This window comes from Erpetoichthys calabaricus, chromosome 6, assembly GCF_900747795.2.
Source record: "Erpetoichthys calabaricus chromosome 6, fErpCal1.3, whole genome shotgun sequence".
Classification (NCBI taxonomy): Eukaryota; Metazoa; Chordata; class Cladistia; order Polypteriformes; family Polypteridae; genus Erpetoichthys; species Erpetoichthys calabaricus.
The window spans coordinates 207,487,614-207,508,349 of NC_041399.2; the positions used below are offsets into that span (position 1 = coordinate 207,487,614).

At 41.7% G+C, this 20,736-nt stretch overlaps 1 protein-coding gene across 1 annotated transcript in view; it reads left to right on the plus strand.

Annotated features, from left to right (window-relative positions):
- The window catches only part of LOC114653836 (hypoxanthine-guanine phosphoribosyltransferase-like), a 72,436-nt gene that overhangs the window by 39,924 nt on the left and 11,776 nt on the right, over nucleotides 1-20,736 (plus strand). Inside the window, exons 6-8 of the mRNA XM_028804386.2 lie at nucleotides 137-219; nucleotides 5,433-5,479; nucleotides 11,841-11,917. Of these exons, the coding sequence (XP_028660219.1) occupies nucleotides 137-219; nucleotides 5,433-5,479; nucleotides 11,841-11,917 (207 nt within the window). The remainder of the gene's footprint in view (nucleotides 1-136; nucleotides 220-5,432; nucleotides 5,480-11,840; nucleotides 11,918-20,736) is intronic.

Genomic DNA, 20,736 nt, shown 5'->3' on the forward strand with positions numbered 1-20,736 from the left:
ATTTTACGAAACACCTCAGAAAATTAAAACAATGGAAATCAGAAAAATAAGACCTTCTTTGTGACTCCTAAAATGTCAGCTTGAATTTACAGTATAGTCTAAAATTATGGTTTAAAACATTTTGCATCTTTTGCAGGCCATTGTCAATACAGGCAAGACCATGAAAACCCTTCTCAATCATGTGGAACAATTCAAGCCCAAAATGGTGAAGGTGGCAAGGTGAGTACACGGTCATAAGCGGAGAGAATGTGCTGGAGGGGAGAAGGGGGCACTTTTGGGGTTGTTCTCTCATGTGCACCTTGGCAGTGTGATGGCGCGGGTCGGCTCCTTGCCCCCTCTTCATTTTTGGGAGTCTCTTGAACCCGACACCATCAATAACGTAACCAGATGAGCTGAGCAGATGAGGACAAACACACCAAGCAAGAGGATGGTGAAAAGTCTTTTTTAATAAAACAAAATCCATTAAACAAGTGCCCAAAGTGAAGTGTTACAAAAAAAAAATTCAATAAATAAATAATCCATAAATTCGAAGTGATCCATAGAGGTTAAGATATAATCAAATAAATAGAAATCCATTAAAATGAAGTTAAAATCAACTGACTGGAAACTGTCTTTACTAAAAAGCCCAGTGCCGCCTTTTAATTGGCAGCTCCCCTGCTTATCCCATACAGGCCTTGCAGCAGAGGAGTCACCCTACTAACAAACACAGCTGACCTTTCCGCAGGTCCGGGTCCCTGCCGCCCCATGGCTATGGTAAGGCTCCCTCTCCGGACCTAGGCTTGGGACCCCAACGGCCATGGCACTCACGCTAGAGCTCTCCTCCCAAGCCTCCTCGATCCTTACTGCCTTCCTGGTATTCTACGGTGAGTCGCTCCATTTAGTACACATCGCTCTGGCTCCCAGTGTTGCTCAGCCAGAGTCATCACTCCTTCAGCCCCCGGGTGTCAGCCTCTCGCTCCGCTCAATGGTCTCTCCTTCCCAGCATGCCTGCCTTCTCTCCCTCAAGCCTGCTCCGTTCAGTTCACTCGCACCAGCTCCCTCCGCCTCCTGCCTTCTCTTTCTGTCTCCCTTTAACCTCCGTCTTTCCTTTTTCTTTCTTGATTCTTCTCCCTCGCGCACTTACGCTTCCCTTTTAAAATTGGGATGTGGCACAACTGTGGCAATCAGCAGCTCCCAGCATCAATTAGGGTCGCAGGTGATCCTACTCCTGTGTACTAAGTGCAGGGCCATCTGCACCCGCATCAGGCATGGGAACCACTCTCGCCACGCTACCATGCCCCCACACGAAGATGCAAATTATTATTATTTATTTAAACCACCAAATAGCCGCAGACCTCTATTTACCACAGGCAGTCCATCAGGTGTCAAGACTCATGTAGCAACTAGTGCTGTCCCATTTGTAGTCTCGTCCATTTTCCTCGTTGTCCTTGTTTCTCTGAACAGGACCTGAACTTCAAGATGAAAGGAGCTCATCATCATGTAGTCACAGTATCTTCTGCAGCATCCCAGCTGCCCTTGTTTGTGTTATTTTTCAAAGGGTTTATTTGCCTACTTATGTATTTTCATTTACCAGAGTCTTGTGTTCCAATGTTTATTCCTTTTTTACCAGAAGAGGCGTCTTCTGAGTTGACAGTCCCTCTGGCCATGGAGCATGTTGTTGTAATGTAATCTGAACTCGTAGATTCCTCATATGCTTACTTTTGTATATTTACTATGTTCGTCTGAGTTATTATAAATTTTCACTTTTACTGACATCATCACGTCACCAACTTGTAGTTTGCTTTTCTTGTGAGTTACTCCATTTTGTACCTCTCTGGAGATGGCTGACCATATTGTTGTTGATTATGACACCCATTACCAGTCGCGTGATCTCTACCAGCCCAGCATGCTCCTCACATCCTGAGGCCTGGCAGCAAATCTAAGAGAATAACAACAGTAGCAGTGCAAAAACCACTCCAGAAAAATGAGCACGCTTATGGACTCGAGTGAGGTTCACTCCTGTGCAGAAAATGATCAAACCAAACCATTGTTGAAACATTAATCCCAAGGGAAGCTTTAACCCAGAAGCCTGGAAGGAATATAATAAAGAGGAGAAGAAAGGAGAAAGAAGTCAAAAAGTAACCTTTGTAACTACTCAGGCTTTGATGAGTACCTTCATGTAGTGGGCATCACTGTAGAAGACCTATATCGAACCTCATCAAGGTGAAACTACTATTATAATATGGAAAGGAACCCAACTGGCCACACGTCACCCAGGATAAAAAGGTGCACAACACCTGCCTCTGCACTAGGGTAGGGGATGGTGCCAGTGATAGTGCAAAATCTTCTGGAAAAGAAAAGAAGATCTCCAGTGTGGCATCAGCCCAGATGGACAGTGTTGCTGGCCTCACCACAATGAAACGCAAAGACCACAAAAATGTAGCTTAAGCAAGAAATTAAGAGGACTGGATACAGTTCAGTGGTCACTTAAAGATAAAGAGGAGATTATGTACTGCTATTTCTATGCAACAAATTCCAAATTTCCGACTAAAGGATATGCCAAGAGGGCTCGCGCAAAACTGGAGTCTCGGAAAGTAGTAGGGACAGTGCAAGTATTACGCCGAGGCCTGGCAGCAATCCTAAGAGAATGAAAACCGTAGCAGTGCAGAAATCACCCCAGGAAAAACTTCAGGACACAAGCAAGAGATTCAGTCCTGCCCTGTAAAGTAAGCAAACTAAAATTATTGTTGAGAAATTTACTTATTTGGCTGACACCTTTATCCAGGCCAAGGTGACGCCCACGTAACACCTGGCCGCAATAGATAGATGGTCATTTCCGGAGTGTGGGTCTGGACTGGTCTTCCTGGGGAGTTGCCAACCAGGATCCTGAGCTGTTGTGTCATGTGGTGGGTGCGGCAACACCCTGTTACCAGTGCATGCTGCCCAACCTGACCTGACTTTTATACACGGCAACTCGCAACATTTGGTTACGTTTCTTTTGGTTTTACTATTGGAGTACAGGCAGGTCAAGTGACTTGCTGACAGTCACAAAGTTTCAGGAGTAGGATTTGAACCCATAACCTCAGGGTTTGAAGTCCAAAGCTTTAACTATTACACCACACTGCCTTCCCTCAAGAGAAGCTTTGGATTTTCTTGGTAAAAATACAATGTCAACTTCAGGCATAGTTAGGGAAAAGATATTCAGTTAGTGTTAGGACTCTTTTGACCTTGTTTTTTCCAATTTTCCTGTTTTCGTTTGCCCCTAAAATATACTTCATTTCCCAGTTTTTCCACCAAAAAATCACCTTCGTGGCTTACCTTTCTCAGATCAGACATTACAGATGTGTGTGCTCTAACACCCAGCAGTTCTATAGGCATCTGTGAGAAACCAGATTCTTTGGCCTGATGAAACCAAGATTGTACTCTTTCACCTCAGTTCTAAGTGTCCTGTCTCGAGGAAACCAGGCACGCAGGACTATTCCAATGCTTGGGCATGGTGGTGGCAGCATCATGCTGCAAGTGGCTTCAGGGACTGGGAGACTAGACAGGGTGGAGAGGAAGCTGAACTGCGCAAAGTACATAGATATCCTTAATAAAAATCTGCTGCAGAGTGCTCTGGGCTGAAGATTCACCTTCCAACAGGAAAACATCACAAAGCAAAGAAAACACAGGAGTGACTTAGGGACATTTCTGTGAATGTTCTTGAATGGCCCAGCCAGAGCATGGAGTTAAACACAATCAAACATCTTTAGAGAGAGATACAGCTGTCCACTGATGGTCACCATCTGTGACCATGCTTGAGAGGATCTGCGGAGAAAGGTAGAAAATCCCCAAATCCAGGTGGCATATCAGATGTAAAGTGACTCCAGGCTGGAATCCATGCCAAAGAGGCTTCAATAAAGTTTATGAGTAAGAGTGTCATGATCAGGGCTGACTTTTAGGGTCCTGTTGCTTTTTCTGTGTTGCCGAGCATTTTGCATAACTGTCATTAGGGTCACGTCGTACATTTCCTCAACTTCAACGGCACGACGGGATAAAAGGTCAGCGATTGCACCAAGCTTTAGTGAATTTAAATCCTTTAAACACAAAACAAAAAAAAATGGCACTGTCTTTGTTATTGATCTTTGTGTCTTGCCTGGTTTTGACTTCTTGCCTGTTTTTTGACTTTGATTCTTGACTCTTGTCGGGATTTCAGCCACTTTGTTTATATTTTATTTTTGTTTTGGCTTGGCTTTTGCACACATCTCTTGGTTCAGCTCAAAAAAATTATCTGTTTCCTGCTGAGCCAGGACAAAAGGGTCTGAATATTTGTGTCAAGTTGGTATTTTGGTTTATTTTATTTTTTTTACTTTTTATGATTAAAATTTCATTGATAAAATAAAAAAGGAATACAGCAAAAGAAAACCAACAATAAAAAATGATTTTTGGGATATAAATGAACAAAACCAACCCCTTAACCCTCCCCAATCACCCCAGCGCAGATATACTGTATGCCACCAGGGACGGCCATTTAAAAAAAAAAAAAAAAGTTGACGGGTAAACTGGCACCCACCACACAGGAGCGTAAGGCCCCTAATAGGGAGAAGAAAAAAAATAAGACTAACAACGAGGAAGGGTGGAGTAATCCCCAACCAGTCCCATATTGATTAAAGATATGCCCAAAAAAGTTTCATTGTGTTCAGGTGATGTTCTTCTCAACCTTGGTAATGAACCTGCTGATCTTCCCCATGCCCTTGATCTGTTTAATAACTACGAAGCTGTGTTTGGTTATAAGACTAACTCATCTAAATCTGTTATTTTTCCATTAAATTCTTCCTCTCATCTCTCTGCATTTCCCTCATTCATTCCCCAGATAGTGTTTTTCAGATACCCGGGATTGGACATCTACACCAGGGTCCAAGAGCTGGCAGCTGCCAACTTTCACCATGTTCTGATGGGTGTCAGAGACTCCATTTCTTCTTGTTCTCGCCTTTCTCTCTCAATTATTAAATGAATTTGCTCCCTAGAATGAACTTTACCTCTATACTCCCACTTTCTCCCCCACCTAAGTTCTGGCAATCTGTTAAGTCTCTGGTGTCTTCATTCCTTTGGAATCACAAGAGGCCATCCATTAAACACTCCACTTGAGATCCAGGACAGGTCAGATGGTGGCATCTCCCTCCCCGATTCTAAGCTGTGCCACCTTGCCAGTACTCTAAGGCCAGTCTGGAGCTGGGTCTTCCCTCTCTAGCAGCCTCCTTCCTGGTTGCACATAGTTTTTTATATTTAATAAATTTGCAAAATATTTTGAAATCCTGTTTTTGATTTTTTATTCTTGGGTATTGAATGTTGTTTTGTGAGGGGAAAAGTGAGTTTAAATGATTTTAGCATAAGGATGAAATGCAGCAAAATGTGTAAAAAAGTGTAGTGATCGAGTAATAGGAAATACTAATGCTACATTTTTTTTATTCCAGCTTGTTAGTGAAGAGAGCTCCTAGTGGTGGAGGATATTCTCCCAATTGTAAGTACTGAAGCAATTTCATATTTTCTAGGGGGGGGGGGGGATAAAAAAAATATGCAAGTATAAAAATATTACAGAAACATGTGTGTGTGAACGGCCATTCAGCAAAAACTATAACTTAGTGGTGGTTAGAGATGATCCTGATCAATTGAGATGTCACGATATGAGCAGGCAGCAGCTGACGCACAAAAAATAAAACAAGAAAAAGACACAAAAAATATGGCGCTGAATCATCAGAGGTGTTACAGGGAAAGGGACGGTAAACACAAAAAAATTATTAGGCATTAAAATCTCAAATAAGGTTCAAACAAAGGTCTTATTGTCACACTCACAAACCTACATAGACAGTGTGAGTATGTACCTACAATCAACTAGCTCCTAAAGAGCAAAATGGATTAATAAATAAATTAGAGCTGAAAATGGGAACAGGCAAAACACACTCGAGGTCAAATAATCAGGAACACAAAATCAATATGTGCTCAACAATGCAAATACACAGATGAAGAGATTGTGTTTCAAAAATTCCCTACTGACAGTTCTGCCTGTGGCGGTGATGAGACCAAAACCCTGTCAATTAGATTTTAATTTTAAGAGGCGGAGATCAACAGAATAATCCTAAAGAATGATGACAAAAAGATGTGTGATCGATTGTCAGATTCTAAGAGTAAATTATAACAAACTGAAAACAATAAGATCGAAAAGTTTGTCATGGTAGGATCGTGAAGTGAGAGTACTTTCCCTTTTAGACTCTTTTTTGTGTAGACCATAACAGAATGCTCCAAATCCTACACTCTTACCACACTGTCAGGGATGGCTGTGATTGTTGTTAAGTTAAATACGTCAGTTTCATTTACATCTACAATTATAGAGAGTACCAGTAAGGGCAGGAGAAAAAGTTACATTTTTCCATGTATTATAGACTATGCGCTCAAAGTATAGGTAGAGTACACATGTGAATGTTGGCAAAATACTATTAACACAACCTGGTTGTCCTGTCCTCTGCCTCAAGTGCCCTGCTTGAGTCGACAGTCAGATAAATTCCTTTTCCAATGACCACGCAGACAATAGTTTCTCGTTTGCTTTGTTCGACTGAAGCCAGTTAGAATAGGGTATCATAAACACAGAATGATGTGAGTAATCTTTAGATGCAAACTCACAAGATACACTTAGTGACAGAATTGCTAATTCTTTACAAATATATAAAAAATAATTAACCTTTAAATAAATAGCAAACATTCTCTGTACATATTCCACCGCAGCTAGTAAGAATGTCTGAAAAGATCTGCTTGCAATTACTCTTTTAAATATGATGAAAGCTGCCGTAACAATAGAAACATTTTATCTTAAGCATTTCTCTATATAACTTTAAATACTTTGACAGGTTCTCAACTGTGCATCTATATAAATAAACATTCATAAAACTTTTCTACGTACCATCAGTGCCTTCAGAAGCCAAAACGAGCTGAACATTTAAAGTTAAATGAGCGAGACAAACGTGCTCTCTGTGTCTGTTCTGTGTGTGAAGCTCAGCTTTGATGACATCATTAACCAAAGACAGGCTACTCCTTAAGTAGAAAAAATGCTGAATATCGCCACTAGATGGTGCTAATGTTAACCTTAAATCAATTCAAATAATGTTCATCAGAACCACACTGATAATCAGTTAACAGATGGCCCTCTGTCCTATTATACTGATTGGTCTATAGTCCAACTTGGCCTTTATTCAGAGGAGCTCAATAGGAAATTAGTCAGGTGGGTCAAATCCTTTAAATATTATAAAGAAAGAAACCACATGATTGGGTCATTGAAGAAATGTATTCAATGAACGAAAGTGAGGAGTCCAGAGTCACACCAAAATTCCTGACCTTGACTGATGGTGAAAGGGAGACATCTTCAAGAGCAATGCTTAGAGACAAATCTGAAGGACGCAAAGTTGTTGTGTTGTGGATTTTAAATGTTATATTTTATTTTTTGCTCACACAAACTAAAATGAAGTTAATCTTGCAAGGAGTGTTAACAAATTGTATCACTTTAAAGGAAATATTTTGCTTAAGTGGACAGGATAAATTTAATACTTAAAAAAGGAAGAACACCAAAGCATCTTGTTTTCCTGAATTGTACCAGTATCAATCACAGTAACATCTGTTTAAACGGAGCAGCAATCCAGGAGATGCTTCAAGCAGTATTGATTACTTTATAACCTGCAAACAGAAGGAGATTCTTGGGACTAAGAACTACTAAGTTGGTTTACAGCCTGGGAAAGGAAGACATGCTGATGCTTCAAGCCATATCCGATTACTTTATAACCTGCAAACAGAATGAGATTCTTGGGACTAAGAATTAATAATTTTGGATTACAGCCTGGGAAAGAAAGACATTCCACTTGGAATCTTATGATAAATATGCCTCGTCTGAAAGGCAATGTCAGAAAAAGAACAAATGTTGAAGACAGAGTGATATCAGAAGAGGGTGAGCGACATGTGACCATTTCATTTATATATTGATTGCTAAATCATCGCCTCCCTGGGGCATTCATCTTTGACATCTATAATTCTTGGTAAGCTTTTTTTAAAGACTATCTATATCTAGACTTTGCTATCGATCTTATTTCCTGTTGGTATTTCTTGTTCTATTTGGTTTTATTATTATTCATTTAATGAATACCATGTTACTTTGTCTTCATGTCTAGAGTGATTGAAGTAATAAGGTAAATATTTAGAGCACCTGGAGCAGTAAGGAAATTCCCTGTGATCCAAACTGCGAGGTTTACCAGGCTAAGGACAAAGAGCTCTGTCTAATACTGAACAGTATATTAAAGTAAGACATTCATTGGTTGATAAATGGCCTATAGCCAAGGATGTCGAGTCTTTGTATGTTGGAATATATACTGTCAAAAAAATTAAAGGAACACTTTTTAATCCGAGTATAGCATCAAGTCAGTGAAACTTCTGTGCTATTGATCTGGTCAGTTAAGTAGCAGAGGGGCTTGTTAATCAGGTTCAGCTGCTTTGGTGCACTAGAAGGGCAACAATGAGACAACCCCCAAAACAGGAATGAATGATTTAACAGGTGGAGGCCACTAACATTTTTCCCTCCTCATCTGTTTTTTCACTAGTTTTGCATTTGGCTACAGTCAGTGTCACTACTGGTAGCATGAGGCGATACCTGGACCCTACAGAGGTGGCACAGGTAGTCCAACTTCTCCAGGATGGCACATCAATACGTGCCATTGTCTCCCAGCACAGTCTCAAAGGCATGAAGGAGATTCCAGGAGACAGGCAGTTACTCTAGGAGAGCTGGACAGGGCCCCTCGTAGAAGGTCCTTAACCCATCAGCAGGACTGCCCGGTATCTCCTCCTTTGGGCAAGGAGGAACAGGATTAGCACTGCCAGAGCCTACAAAATGACCTCCAGCAGGAAGGCCACTGGTGTGAATGTCTCTGAACAAACAATCGGAAACAGACTTCATGAGGGTGGCCTGAGGGCCCGACGTCCTGTAGTGGGCCTTGTGCTCACTGCCCGGCACCATGGAGCTCAATTGTCATTTGCCATAGAATACCAGAATTGGCAGGTCCACCACTGGCACACTGTCCTTTTCACAGATGAGAGTAGGTGAACCATGAGCACAAGTGACAGATGCGAAAGGGTCTGGAGAAGCCGTGGAGACAGTTATGCTGCCTGTAACATCGTCCAGCGTGACCAGTTTGGTGGTGGGTCAGTGATGGTCTGGGGAGGCATATCCATGGAGGGATGCACAGACCTGTACGGGCTAGACAATGGCACCTTGACTGTCATTAGGTATCGGGATGAAATCCTTGGACCCATTGTCAGACCCTGTGCTGGTGCAGTGGGTCCTGAGTTCCTCCTGGTGCACGACAATGCCTGGCCTCATGTGGAGAGAGTATGCGGGCAGTTCCTGGAGGATGAAAGAATTGATACCATTGACTGGCCCCCACGCTCACTCGCCTGACCTCAATCCAATAGAACACTTCTGGGTGTGACATTATGTTTTGCTCCATCCAAGGCCGCCAGGTTATACCTCAGACTGTCCAGGAGCTCAGTGATGCCCTGGTCCAGATCTGGGAGGAGATCCCCCAGGACACCATCCGTCGTCTAATTAGGCATGCATACAAGCACTTGGGGAGGGGGGGTTTCGGGGGGCATATAAACTACTGAGTATGATTTGGAGTTGCTGCAAACAAAATTTACTCACGTGTCTGCCGCATCATTTTTTCAATTTGATTTTCGGGGTGTCTTTAAATTCAGCCCTCTGTAGGTTGATCATCTTCATCTCAAACGATGTGGCATCCTTTCATTCCAAACACATTACCCAATCCATATCAGTAGAGATAGCCAGCAGGATTTCTTTTCTCATTGAGATCTGATGTTTTTTCAAAGTTTTCCTTTAATTTTTTTGAGCAGTGTATGTATTCTTGGAGACCAAATGTAACATTTAGGTCTGAGATATATCTTAAGACATTATACGTTGTTCATGCCGAAGATAAGTAAGTCTATAGAGTGCCAGAGAGTGGCGTGTCATTGATATGGCACTTTTGTGGTTAGAGTCTGTGTGTGTGTGTGTGTGTGTGTGTGTGTGTGTGTGTGTGTGTGCGCGTATATCTGTGTATGTGTCTGTTAATCTTAAGGTGCGACAGTAGACTAACCCAGTGAAGAACCTGATGAGTACACTTATCCCTGAAGAAAACAGGTAAAGGGTAAGTATAGAGGGGAATATCACAATAATACAAAAGTACAGGTGATGAGCATTCATTCATCTAGGATAAGATGGTAGACAGACAACTGGAGAGCTGGCCTGAAATATGTGGGTTGTGAGAGGAAAATGAATGTAAGATCTGTGCATCATCAGCACAGAGGTGGTAGGAGAAGCCATGAGAAGAAATAACATTACCTAAGGGTGTAAATCTAGAGAGAAGGTGATGTGGGCCTAAGCACTGATCCTTCAGGCAAACCTGTGGAGAGTGCCTGGGGAGAATACAAGACTTTCAATCAGGAGATACAAAAGATGCGTTCATAAAGGTAGGATTTGAACAAGTCCAAAGCAGACTTTTTATCATAGGGAAGAGATAAATAAAGAGTGGTTAATGGTGTCACAATCTGATTAAAGGTCAGAAGGATTCAGGACAGAGGAGAGAGAGAAGCAGCTCAAGCAGTTCGGAGAGCATTTGTGCTCTGAAAGCAGGGCAGTCTCGGTAGAGTGACCCTGTTTAAAGTCCCTCTTTTTATCATCTTTGGTCTTTTTTTCATTATCAGTCATTTTTTTTATGATGTTCAGTTCATTTTTATTTGTTTGATTGTGTATTATGTATTATTTTTATTCTGTTAGTTTATCATGTAGTATCAATGTGTGTCTTTCGATTTTCTTGTGTTTGTTGTACTTTGGAGGGGGGTGTGGATCTCCAAGAGGCAGGGCCACCTGTCAATCACCATTAAGGGGCCTTTCCCAGCCGTATAAAGTCAATCTGGGAATTGAAGTCCAGTGCGGTTCATTCTAATCTCCACTAGTGTTTGGTAGTTTTGTAAGCATTGTGCTATTTGTGATTTCTCGAATTTTTAGTTTCGCCTTTCAACCTTTTCTGCTCTGGATTTCACTATATGTTGTACTATATGTATACTTTGTATGTTACAAATAAGGTTTGGTTTGGAACTTTGAATTTTCTTATGGATTGTGTTTTTGACTTTGTTTGCTTTTAATGTTAATAAACATCCTTTTTGTTTTTAACGATGTTCCTTCCATTGAGTTCAATACTTCAAGGCTTTCTGAGGCTCTGTGCTTTTTTTTTGTTAATTTAAAAGCTCAATCTCCATTTTGAGGCTTAGTCTGGCTTTTAGGCCTCCCATCTCCAGGGGTCAGCCCTTGGGGTGGGCCATTTTGGAAGGCCTCACCCTTCATATTCATAACGGCCAGAGTTCTAGGTTTGATCTCCAATCTGGTCTTTGTCACAGTGAGGTTTGCACGTTCTCACATTTCTTTGCAGATTTTCCTTTGTGGTTTTTCCTCCTGTGTCCCACAGACATGCAGGTGAGGTAAATTGGCGACTCTCAATTAGTTCATGTGAACACACCCTGTGATACACTGGTGCCCCCCATCCAGAGTTGGGTCCCGTCTTGTGCCCACTGCTCCTGTGGTGGGATCCGATTCTCTGTGATTCCCTGTGAATTTAAAAAAAAAAATGACTATTTTGGAGAAATTAGATGAATTGGATTTGGCTGAATGTTTTCCTTTTTTCCATATTGTTCTAATGAGCTAAAAGTCTAAGTAGGTTTGATAACAGATGGATGTCTCCTATTGCTTTGCCTTTAGTTGCTAATGCATTATGTATTTTTTCTGTTCTAATTTTCAGATGTTGGCTTTGAAATTCCAGACTGTTTTGTCGTGGGATACGCCTTGGACTATAATGAGTACTTCAGAGACCTCAATGTAAGTCCGCAGATGTTGTCTTATCAGTGTTACAGTGCAGCAGCATCTGTTTTTAAAGAGAAATAGCTGAGCTACCAATAATAAGAAAGCCGCCTCTCTTACTTAATGTCACAATCTGAATAGAATCTAAAAGAGAACGTTTCATTTCTCCCATAAATTTCTGGCAATTCCTTAGAGCTGTTACCTAATTGAAGAGATTATCGGTGGTCCGAGTGCTGTCACACTAAGGAGAGTGTAAATAATTAAGCAGCCTTGATGGTGTCGGATGACATGGAGCGCTCTCATGGATTTTTTTTTCTAAATCCTCTTAGTGGATATAAAGTGTTGCCAGTAAGATAAACAGGCTCTGAAAGTGACAGCTCTGATGGCCTTGCTATTGTCACTGTGACTGTGGGAAAAGCAACCTGAGCCAGGGTGCAGATACAAGAAAGAGCTTGTGGCCTGTGCCATGCCTCTTGGGCACTGGAATGGCGTTGTGCCCCCTTTCGGCATGTCAGTGCAGAATGAGGATTGCATTTACAGTAACTTTCATACTGTTGCAAATTTACTGTTGTAATTTACTTTATATCATTTGTAATATTTTTATTTATTTGTTTTATCTCAGGGTGAGTGGGGCTCTGTTATAGTCTGATTTCGTTAAAAAAATGTACAGTTTTGTTTTACATTTTTTTCTGGGACATTCTGGTTCATTTACCGTACATACTCGCGTATTAGTCGATCTCGCATATAAGTCGAGTGTTTTTTTTTTTAAGCCGAAAATTACGATATTTGCTATGACCCGCGTATAAGTCGAGGGTAAAACTTGACAGCTATCAGAGATAGAGAGCGACAATCAGCTGTTAATGGCAACAAAACTCACTGTCACATCACAGGCATTCCCTCTGTGCTTGGAGAAATGCTAGACTCGTTGACTCGGCAACTAATCCTTGCGTGTGCATGAGTTGCGAAATGTAAACAAATGTAAACAAAGGCAAGATGGCGTTGATATGTCACAAGGGAGCGAAGCGAGTGCAGAAAAGAAAACACTCGACAGACGATGTTTTGCACATTATCGTTGAGTCGGACTCTGATTTTTCAGAATCCGATTTTATTGACAGTGATCAGGAATCGAGCAAGAGAGTGAGAAGCCGGCATCAGCTGATCGGACACCAGCCGATGCCACGTCAGCTGATCGGCTGCCAGCTGAACGCATTCGCGCAGCCGATGCACCTACGGCAAGGTTCGTGTGGGAGGAATGCCCAGACATTGATCTGTGAGAGCTGAACTGGCTACCGGACTTCACAAGACAGCATGGCTTGCTGTTGGACACGACAGATCACCCGCTGCTGGACTACTTCAGGCTGCTCTTTCCTGATGCTGCTTTTCAGCTACTGTCAGACGAGATAAACAGGTAGGCAGAGAAATTTTTTGAATCGCGGGCTGCGCTTGCATCACATTGATAGCGTGCGTTGCCTTGGTTCATTTGATTCCAAATCTGGTTGCACGTGGCAGCTAATGGTATGTTTGTTATCCAAAACCTGCAAAAGCTAATGCTCAAATTCAAGTATTTCACAGTTTAAAGAATTATTTAATGAAATTAGAAAAAAACTATCTAATTAGCAATAGTATTGCTGGCTTATAATTATTTCAAAGACCATGGGAAACGGCAGATGACCAGTGACTTAACACCGTGAAGCGTTGAGTGTACAATGTCATTACCCAAATTCTATGGACAATTGTGTTGGCCCACGGATAAGTCGACCCTGTTTTTTTGAATGAATTTTAAGGGCATAAATTTTTCGACTTATACGCGAGTATCTACGGTAAGTGTTTTGAAGCATGCTGACTTTTATTTTGTTGTAAATACTTTTATATAGTGACATTTTAATGTTTTTCCTTAATATCTGTGCTGTCCTCTGTTGGGAGCCGTCCCCACTCGGCCTGCTAACCCAATGAGAAGAAAAGTGGCAATCTCTGCCCACCAAGTGACCCATGTCCACTTTATTACTTCAGTCACTCAAGCTATGCAAACAAAATATCCAAAGACAGAGCAGAAATAATCAGAAAAAGCAGTAAATGCAATCGAAACAAAGTACAGTGATCCCCCGCTATATCGCGGTTCAGCTATCGCGCCCCCCGCTATATCGCGGATTTATTAATACTATTATTATTAGTAGGGGGCTCCTCCCCCTGCTCTCTTAGCTCACCCATCCCCTGGTTTGGTTTACCGGAAAAACAATTTAAAGCGATTGTTTTTTTCATGGGAATTGTTACATATGCATTATTTTCATTTTTACTTTAAAACTTTTGCAAAAACAGTATTTGTCCTTTATTTCCTGCCCCGGGCATGGTTAAATCTCTTTCTCGTGGCACTTATAACACTGCTCGCATTGTGAAGAGGGGGTCTGAACGCACTCCAAAGAGATGCGATCGGTTCAGCTAGTGTCTTGCTGCTGCTGCTGGCCAGCTGTGTGTTGTGCTTGTCACTCTTTGCGTCAATCACTTAAAAGCCTGTACAGCAGCTGTCCTTATGCCACTTTGCATCTCTGCCACTCGTTTTGTGAAGGGTGGGAGCTGACCGCACACTAAGCAGAAGTGGACAGGTCAGCTACTGGCTTTGTGCTGCTTCTACCAAGATGCCTGTTCTGCTTGTCGCTCTGCGCGTTCTGAAGGACGGGGGGTGGGGTTGAGGGCTGAACGCATGCTAAGGAGAGGTGCTCCGATCATCTGCTGGGTTTCTGCAGCTCCTGCTGGCAAACTGCATGTTCAGGTGCTCCCAGCTCTTAAAACAACCACAAGCAGAAGTTTGTCTGCCAAAAGCATTCCAACAACTGCTAGGTTAGATGTCAGTGAACTTGTTTTAAATTGTTTATAAGTAGGGCGTAATGTCAAAGTGTCTGTCCTAGATGATCTGGTCTCGATCACTTGGCTTAAACCCCACCCCCCTACTCCCTGGAGGCGCGCTACGCTCCTGTCACTTTTCGTTGTGAAGGTGGGGGAAGCTGACTGCACGCTAAGGAGAAGTGAACTTTGTACTGGCTTTGTGCTGCTTCTGCCAAGAAGCTTGTTCTGCTTGTCTCTCTGCGCGTCAATAATTTAAAAGCCTGTACAGCAGCTGTCCTTCTGTCTCACTGCCTTGTCTTGCGTGATGTTAAAATGTTTTATAATAGAGAGATGTTACTCATATCCTTAGCCCGACATCTACATATCATATGTGTTTACAAAGTGTGTTTTTATAAGTTTACATGTGTTTAAAGCGTGTGGGAGGAGTATTTCAAGGCTTAAACTATAAAAAAAAAAAAAAAAAGTTTATTTATGTTGTCTTTCTATATCGCGGATTTTCACCTATCGCTGATGGGTCTGGAGCGTAACTTCCACAATAGGCAGGGGATCACTGTACTTACACAAAAGCCCCTAACTACACTCGCTGTACCACTGAAGGAGTCCAGTGATGGGCGATTTGCAAGCGATTTTTGTTCTTTCTGAACGACTCTTTTCAGTGAATCACAACGCAAACTTCTCACTCTATACAACTCCAAGTAACTCACACGAAGGTAAACAGACTTGAGCTGAGAAAACTGTGCGGCAGTGGGGGATGTGATAGCAGGCTGCTGGCTGCTTATCGACACATTTACAGAACAAAAGATGCTGATGGAGAGGTGCGAAATGATTTAAGGTGAGACGGATCTACGTGTTTTTTCGTAGGCTCTGGTAATTCTAGTGTTAAATATCTACCACTGGCACTGAAATGAAAGATTTTTGTTGAGCTCTACCGAACCGATTCATTTGTGTTGTGATTCACTGAAAAGTGAATTCTGTTGTCTAATTCTAGTGTTAAAGCGCATGTGAAAAGACCACCTGACTCATGATGCTCGACTCCGTTGATTCGCAACCTGAGAATCAATCTAACGATTCTCATGCATTTGATTCATGAACAGAGTAACTACATGAGAATCAGACTAATGATTCTTGTTCGTTTGATTCACAAACTAATTACACTGACTACAAACCCTCTTGGGAGTTTTGATACCTTGTTGCGGCCTGGAAAGCCACAGTGATTGCAGGTTTTCATTCTAATCATTTTCTTAATTAGTTCTTAGACTAGTTTTTGCTACTAATTAACTTCATTTATTTGCTATTTAAGACAGACCCTTTAAATCAGGGCTGAGCAACGTCAGTCCTGGAGGGCCGTAGCGGCTTCAGGTTTTTGTTCCAACCCAGTTGCTTCATGACAAATAATCGCATTTACTTATTTGGCTGAACCCACAGCCTCAGGGTTTGAAGTCCAAAGCCTTAACCAGTACGCCACACTGCCTGCTGATGAAGCAGTTATTGATCAAGTGACATTTTTCTGCTCAGTTTTTGTCTTCTCTCTTAAGATTTTGAACCCTTGCTTGCTTATGCAAGAAATGGATGAAGAGAAACACCACAAATTCTTCCATTTTTCAGCATTTAAGTCTGATGATTTGCTTCACCTCATCAAACCATTCATCAAACATAGACGTACGCCTACTGATTTTGTTGGAGCTACAATGCAGCTTGCTGTCACACTGAGGTATCTTGCAAGAGCCGAATCCCCACTTCTTTTCTCAGACATTTTCCGCTTTGAACGGACATATCTGTCTCAAATTTGCTTCCATTTTGTCATGCATATTCCCACTTCCACTTCCAAAGAGCTGCCGATTTGATGCCAGCTGTTCTGACAGGCATGTCTGTCATGATGGAAAAGTTGATGGCAAACAATGAAGCTGATATCACATACAAAAACTTGAATATACACCCTACCCACATTTTTGCTGGTACTGCAACTCGCGCTCGTGTCGTCTTTATTTCTGATGACATCCTCAGATGATGCATCAATAGGGCACTGGGAATGCGTGGCAGCCATGATGAAAGCGTGGAAGTATTCTGAGCGTCAAGTATAACCCAGCCCTTATATAACATTGCGTCTCAGTGGGTTTCATTTTACTATTTTGACTCTGATTAACAGGAAAACTCTTAAACATCTAAGTGAAAACAGATGTAGTGTGAACATAAAATAATTGACTGTGTAAAGTATTCACCCCCTTTAATATGACACCTCTAAATCATCACTGGGGCAATCAACTGCTTTTAGAAGTCCCAGAATGATTTCGATTGAGGTCATCTGCCTGTGGTTTCAGTTAGGTGCATTTTGAACAACAACCAAATGTGGAAGGACCAACTGGTGTGGAGTCAGTATGGTGGGCTGACCTCTACAATGAAAACAAAAGAACACAACAAGCAACTCCGAGAAAAGCACAAGTTTTAACCTCCAAGTCACTGAATATCCAGTTAAATCAGTCATGAAGAAATGGAACGAGTATCGCACATCTGTATACAAACTGAAGAAGATGAAAGAGGAAGGCCATTAGGTGAAGAAAAGGTGCAGACAACAACCATGCAGGGTGCTTCACCAATCACAGTTTTTTGGGACAGTGACAAAGGAAAAAAAATATCAGTACCTTTTCTACACCACTGCTAGGGGGTTTGTTTTATTCTGGACGTGCTCTGTTTCTTGGCATGTCAGAGGACCAGGACTTTGTATAGTGTGGTTTGCCTCACTTGCAGGGGCAAAATGGGATTGAGATTGGTGGAGAGAGAAAGAGAACAATGCTATTTCGTATTTATCCCTTTTACCCCAGTAACAGCCATAAGTGCCAACATAACAATAGGATCCATAGCCATAACACCTGGCAATAATATGACTGGGACTTCTAAAACCAGTTGGTTGTACCAGTGATGATTTAGGAGTGTCTGTGTCAAAGCTATCGTATATAACAATGTACTACCTCAACCTAAGACTACAAAATGTCAGCAAAAGTTCAGAAGCAATGTGTCTATGACAAAATAGTGAACTTTGTGAGTTGGAATGTCAAAGGACTCAATCATGAAATAAAGAGAAAGTAAGTACTCTCTCACCTAACAGATCTAAATGCAAAGATAGTATTTTTACAGGGGACTCGCTTATTAAGCAAGGACCAGTTTTGGCTGCAAAGAGAGTGGTCTGGTCACATTTTTTACGGCAAAGAAAGCTGGTGGTGTGGGAATCTTAATACACAGAACTATTCCATTTCTAGTGTCAGATGTAATATCTGATTCTGAATGGTGATATGTCATGGTAAAGGGCATTTAATCTAATATTAAAGTGATTTTGATTAATACCTAAGCACCTAATGTGAGTGATAGAGATTTCTTATTAAATGTATTTGCGTCTATCCCTAATGTGAATACTCACAAAATTATAATGGCCGTCAGCTACAGTGGCAATAACCTCTAATACTGCAAAGATAATTACAGTAATTCCCCGCTCTATCGCAGTTCAGCTATCGCGCCCCCTCTATAACGTGGAAAAATCCAATAAGTACATCCTACCTGTAGTGTACTTTGCCAATTCATTACAAAGCATACGGTTTTCAGCAGACAAAGTGTTTCACATTACAGCACCCAGATGATTTCTTACAAAGCCTGTTATTGGCTGAAAGAGGAGACTCAACCAATCATAGTGGATTTTATTGTCTTGGGCTCTGATTAGCTGCTGCTAACGTGGTGTAATCTCGCAAAAACAGTAAGCGTGGCTCCCCAACAAATCGCTTATCACGTACCTTGCTTGTGGTCCGACTTTTGTTAGCTTTTCATTTGTTTTAAGCCGTACGATGGCTCCCAAGCGTCCTGCATCTTGTAAGCCTTCTGGTAGCAGTGAGCCTAAGTGCCAGAGGAAGACCTTGACCATACAGGAGAAGGTAAAACTGATGATGATTATTATTATGTTACTCATATCTTTATCCCAACATCCGTGTATTATATGTGTATCCAAAGTGTGTTTTAATAAGTTTACATGTGTTTAATGCATGTGGGAGGAGTATTTTAAGGCTTAAACTATAAAAAAAAAAAAAAAATGTGGGTCTGGAACATAATTTCCGCGATAGGTGGGGGATCACTGTACACAGTTTGTAACGGATCGTAAATTACCAGACCCATGGAGGTTTTCAAATCCTAACCTGAAAGCGTACTCCTTCTCACCCATACATCATTGTTACTTAAGACTTGATTATTTACTCATAGACAATCATTTTTTTGCCCACTATCAAATCTTGTAAGTATGGTGCTATTGTTCTATCTGACCATGTCCCTCTGATCAAGAAGCTTAAATTACTGCGTCCTACACACTCATCTCATAGCTGGCGTCTTAACCCCTCGTCATTAGCTGATGATAACTGTACAGAATTCATATCCAAGCAAATTGGTTATTTCCTTGAGATCAATGCATCCTCGGAGGTTTCAACAGGTATACTCTGGGAAACTCTGAAGGCATTTTTAAGAGGACAGATTATTTATCCTCCTCACAAAAATAAACTGGAAACCAAGAAGGCATCTGAGTTAATCATCGAAATTACCAGAATAGATCTAGAATACGCCAGGTCTCTAAATAAGGCACTTTATAGGAAAAGACAGGTTTTGCAATCAGAATTGACTACTAAAGAAACAGAACAGCTCATCTTTAAATCACAACATCATCATGAACACAGAGAGAAGGCCAATAAGATCTTAGCCCAACAAATCCACAAGCAGGAATTACGCAATGCAATAACAGCAATTACCAACACAAATGGAGATAATATTATTGACCATAAAAGAAGTAACTAACAGAAAAAATAAAATAAGAAAATGCACAGGACGTCTTCGCTAGACTTGTCAGAAGGTATAGCAGAGGGAAATCAGCCAAAAATAGGATCTGTGGTCTGATGAGACCACATTGAGCTTTTTGGCCACCATTTTACATTGCACGTTATCAACGACTCACCATCCCCACCATGAAATGCACAAAACATCTCGGGAGTTGCTGAAGTCAGCTGGAAGAAGGTTCTGTAATCTGATGAGACTGAAATTGAGCTTCTCAGCCATCAGACTAAATGCCATGTTACAGTGCACACAACATCCCCACCATGTAGCACTGTGGTGAAAGCATCATGCACTGGGGTTGCTTCTTTGACGCAGGCCCCGGACGACTTGTGAGGATAAAAACTTGCAGTAAAATCCAGGAGGAAAACCCGATGCCTGCTGCAAGAAACCTGCGACTTGGGAGAAGATTTGTATTCTAGTAAGACGACAAGCCAAAGAGACACAGCAATGGCTTCAAAACAACATTGTGAATGTCCTGGCGTGGCCAAGTCAGAGTCCACATCTCACTTCAATGGGGAATCTGTGACTGTTCACTCACAGGTGCCATGACATCTGACAGAGATGGAGAAGTTTGGCAGAGGTGACCGGCAAAGGGATCTATGCACACAGACTCAAGGCTGCCATCTCCTAAATACTGACTTGCAGGGGGTGAATACTTATGTGATTGATTCTTTGGTGTTTTGTATTTGTGATAATAATAATTCTTTATATTTATATAGCACTTTTTCTCACTACTCAAAGTGCTTTAGTGATTTGTGGAGTCAATTCCACCAGCACTGATGTGCATCATCCACATGGATGACATGACGGCAGCCATTTTTGTGCCAGAACACTCACCACACATGAGCTGTTAGGTGGTGAAGTGGTGTGATAGTTAGCCAATTGGAGACAAGGGATGATTAGGGGGCCTAAATGACTAAGCCACGGTGGGGAATTTAGCAGGACATTGGGATACACCCTACTCTTTTTCATAAGATGTCCAGGGATCTTTTTATGACCACAGAGGGTCAGGACCTCAGTTTTACTTCTCATCAGAAGGACGGCGCCACTTTTACAGCACAGTGTACCTGTCACTGGACTGGGGCATTGGGATCCACATTCAAACCCCACGGTTAGTGCCCCACTGCTGGACCCACCTA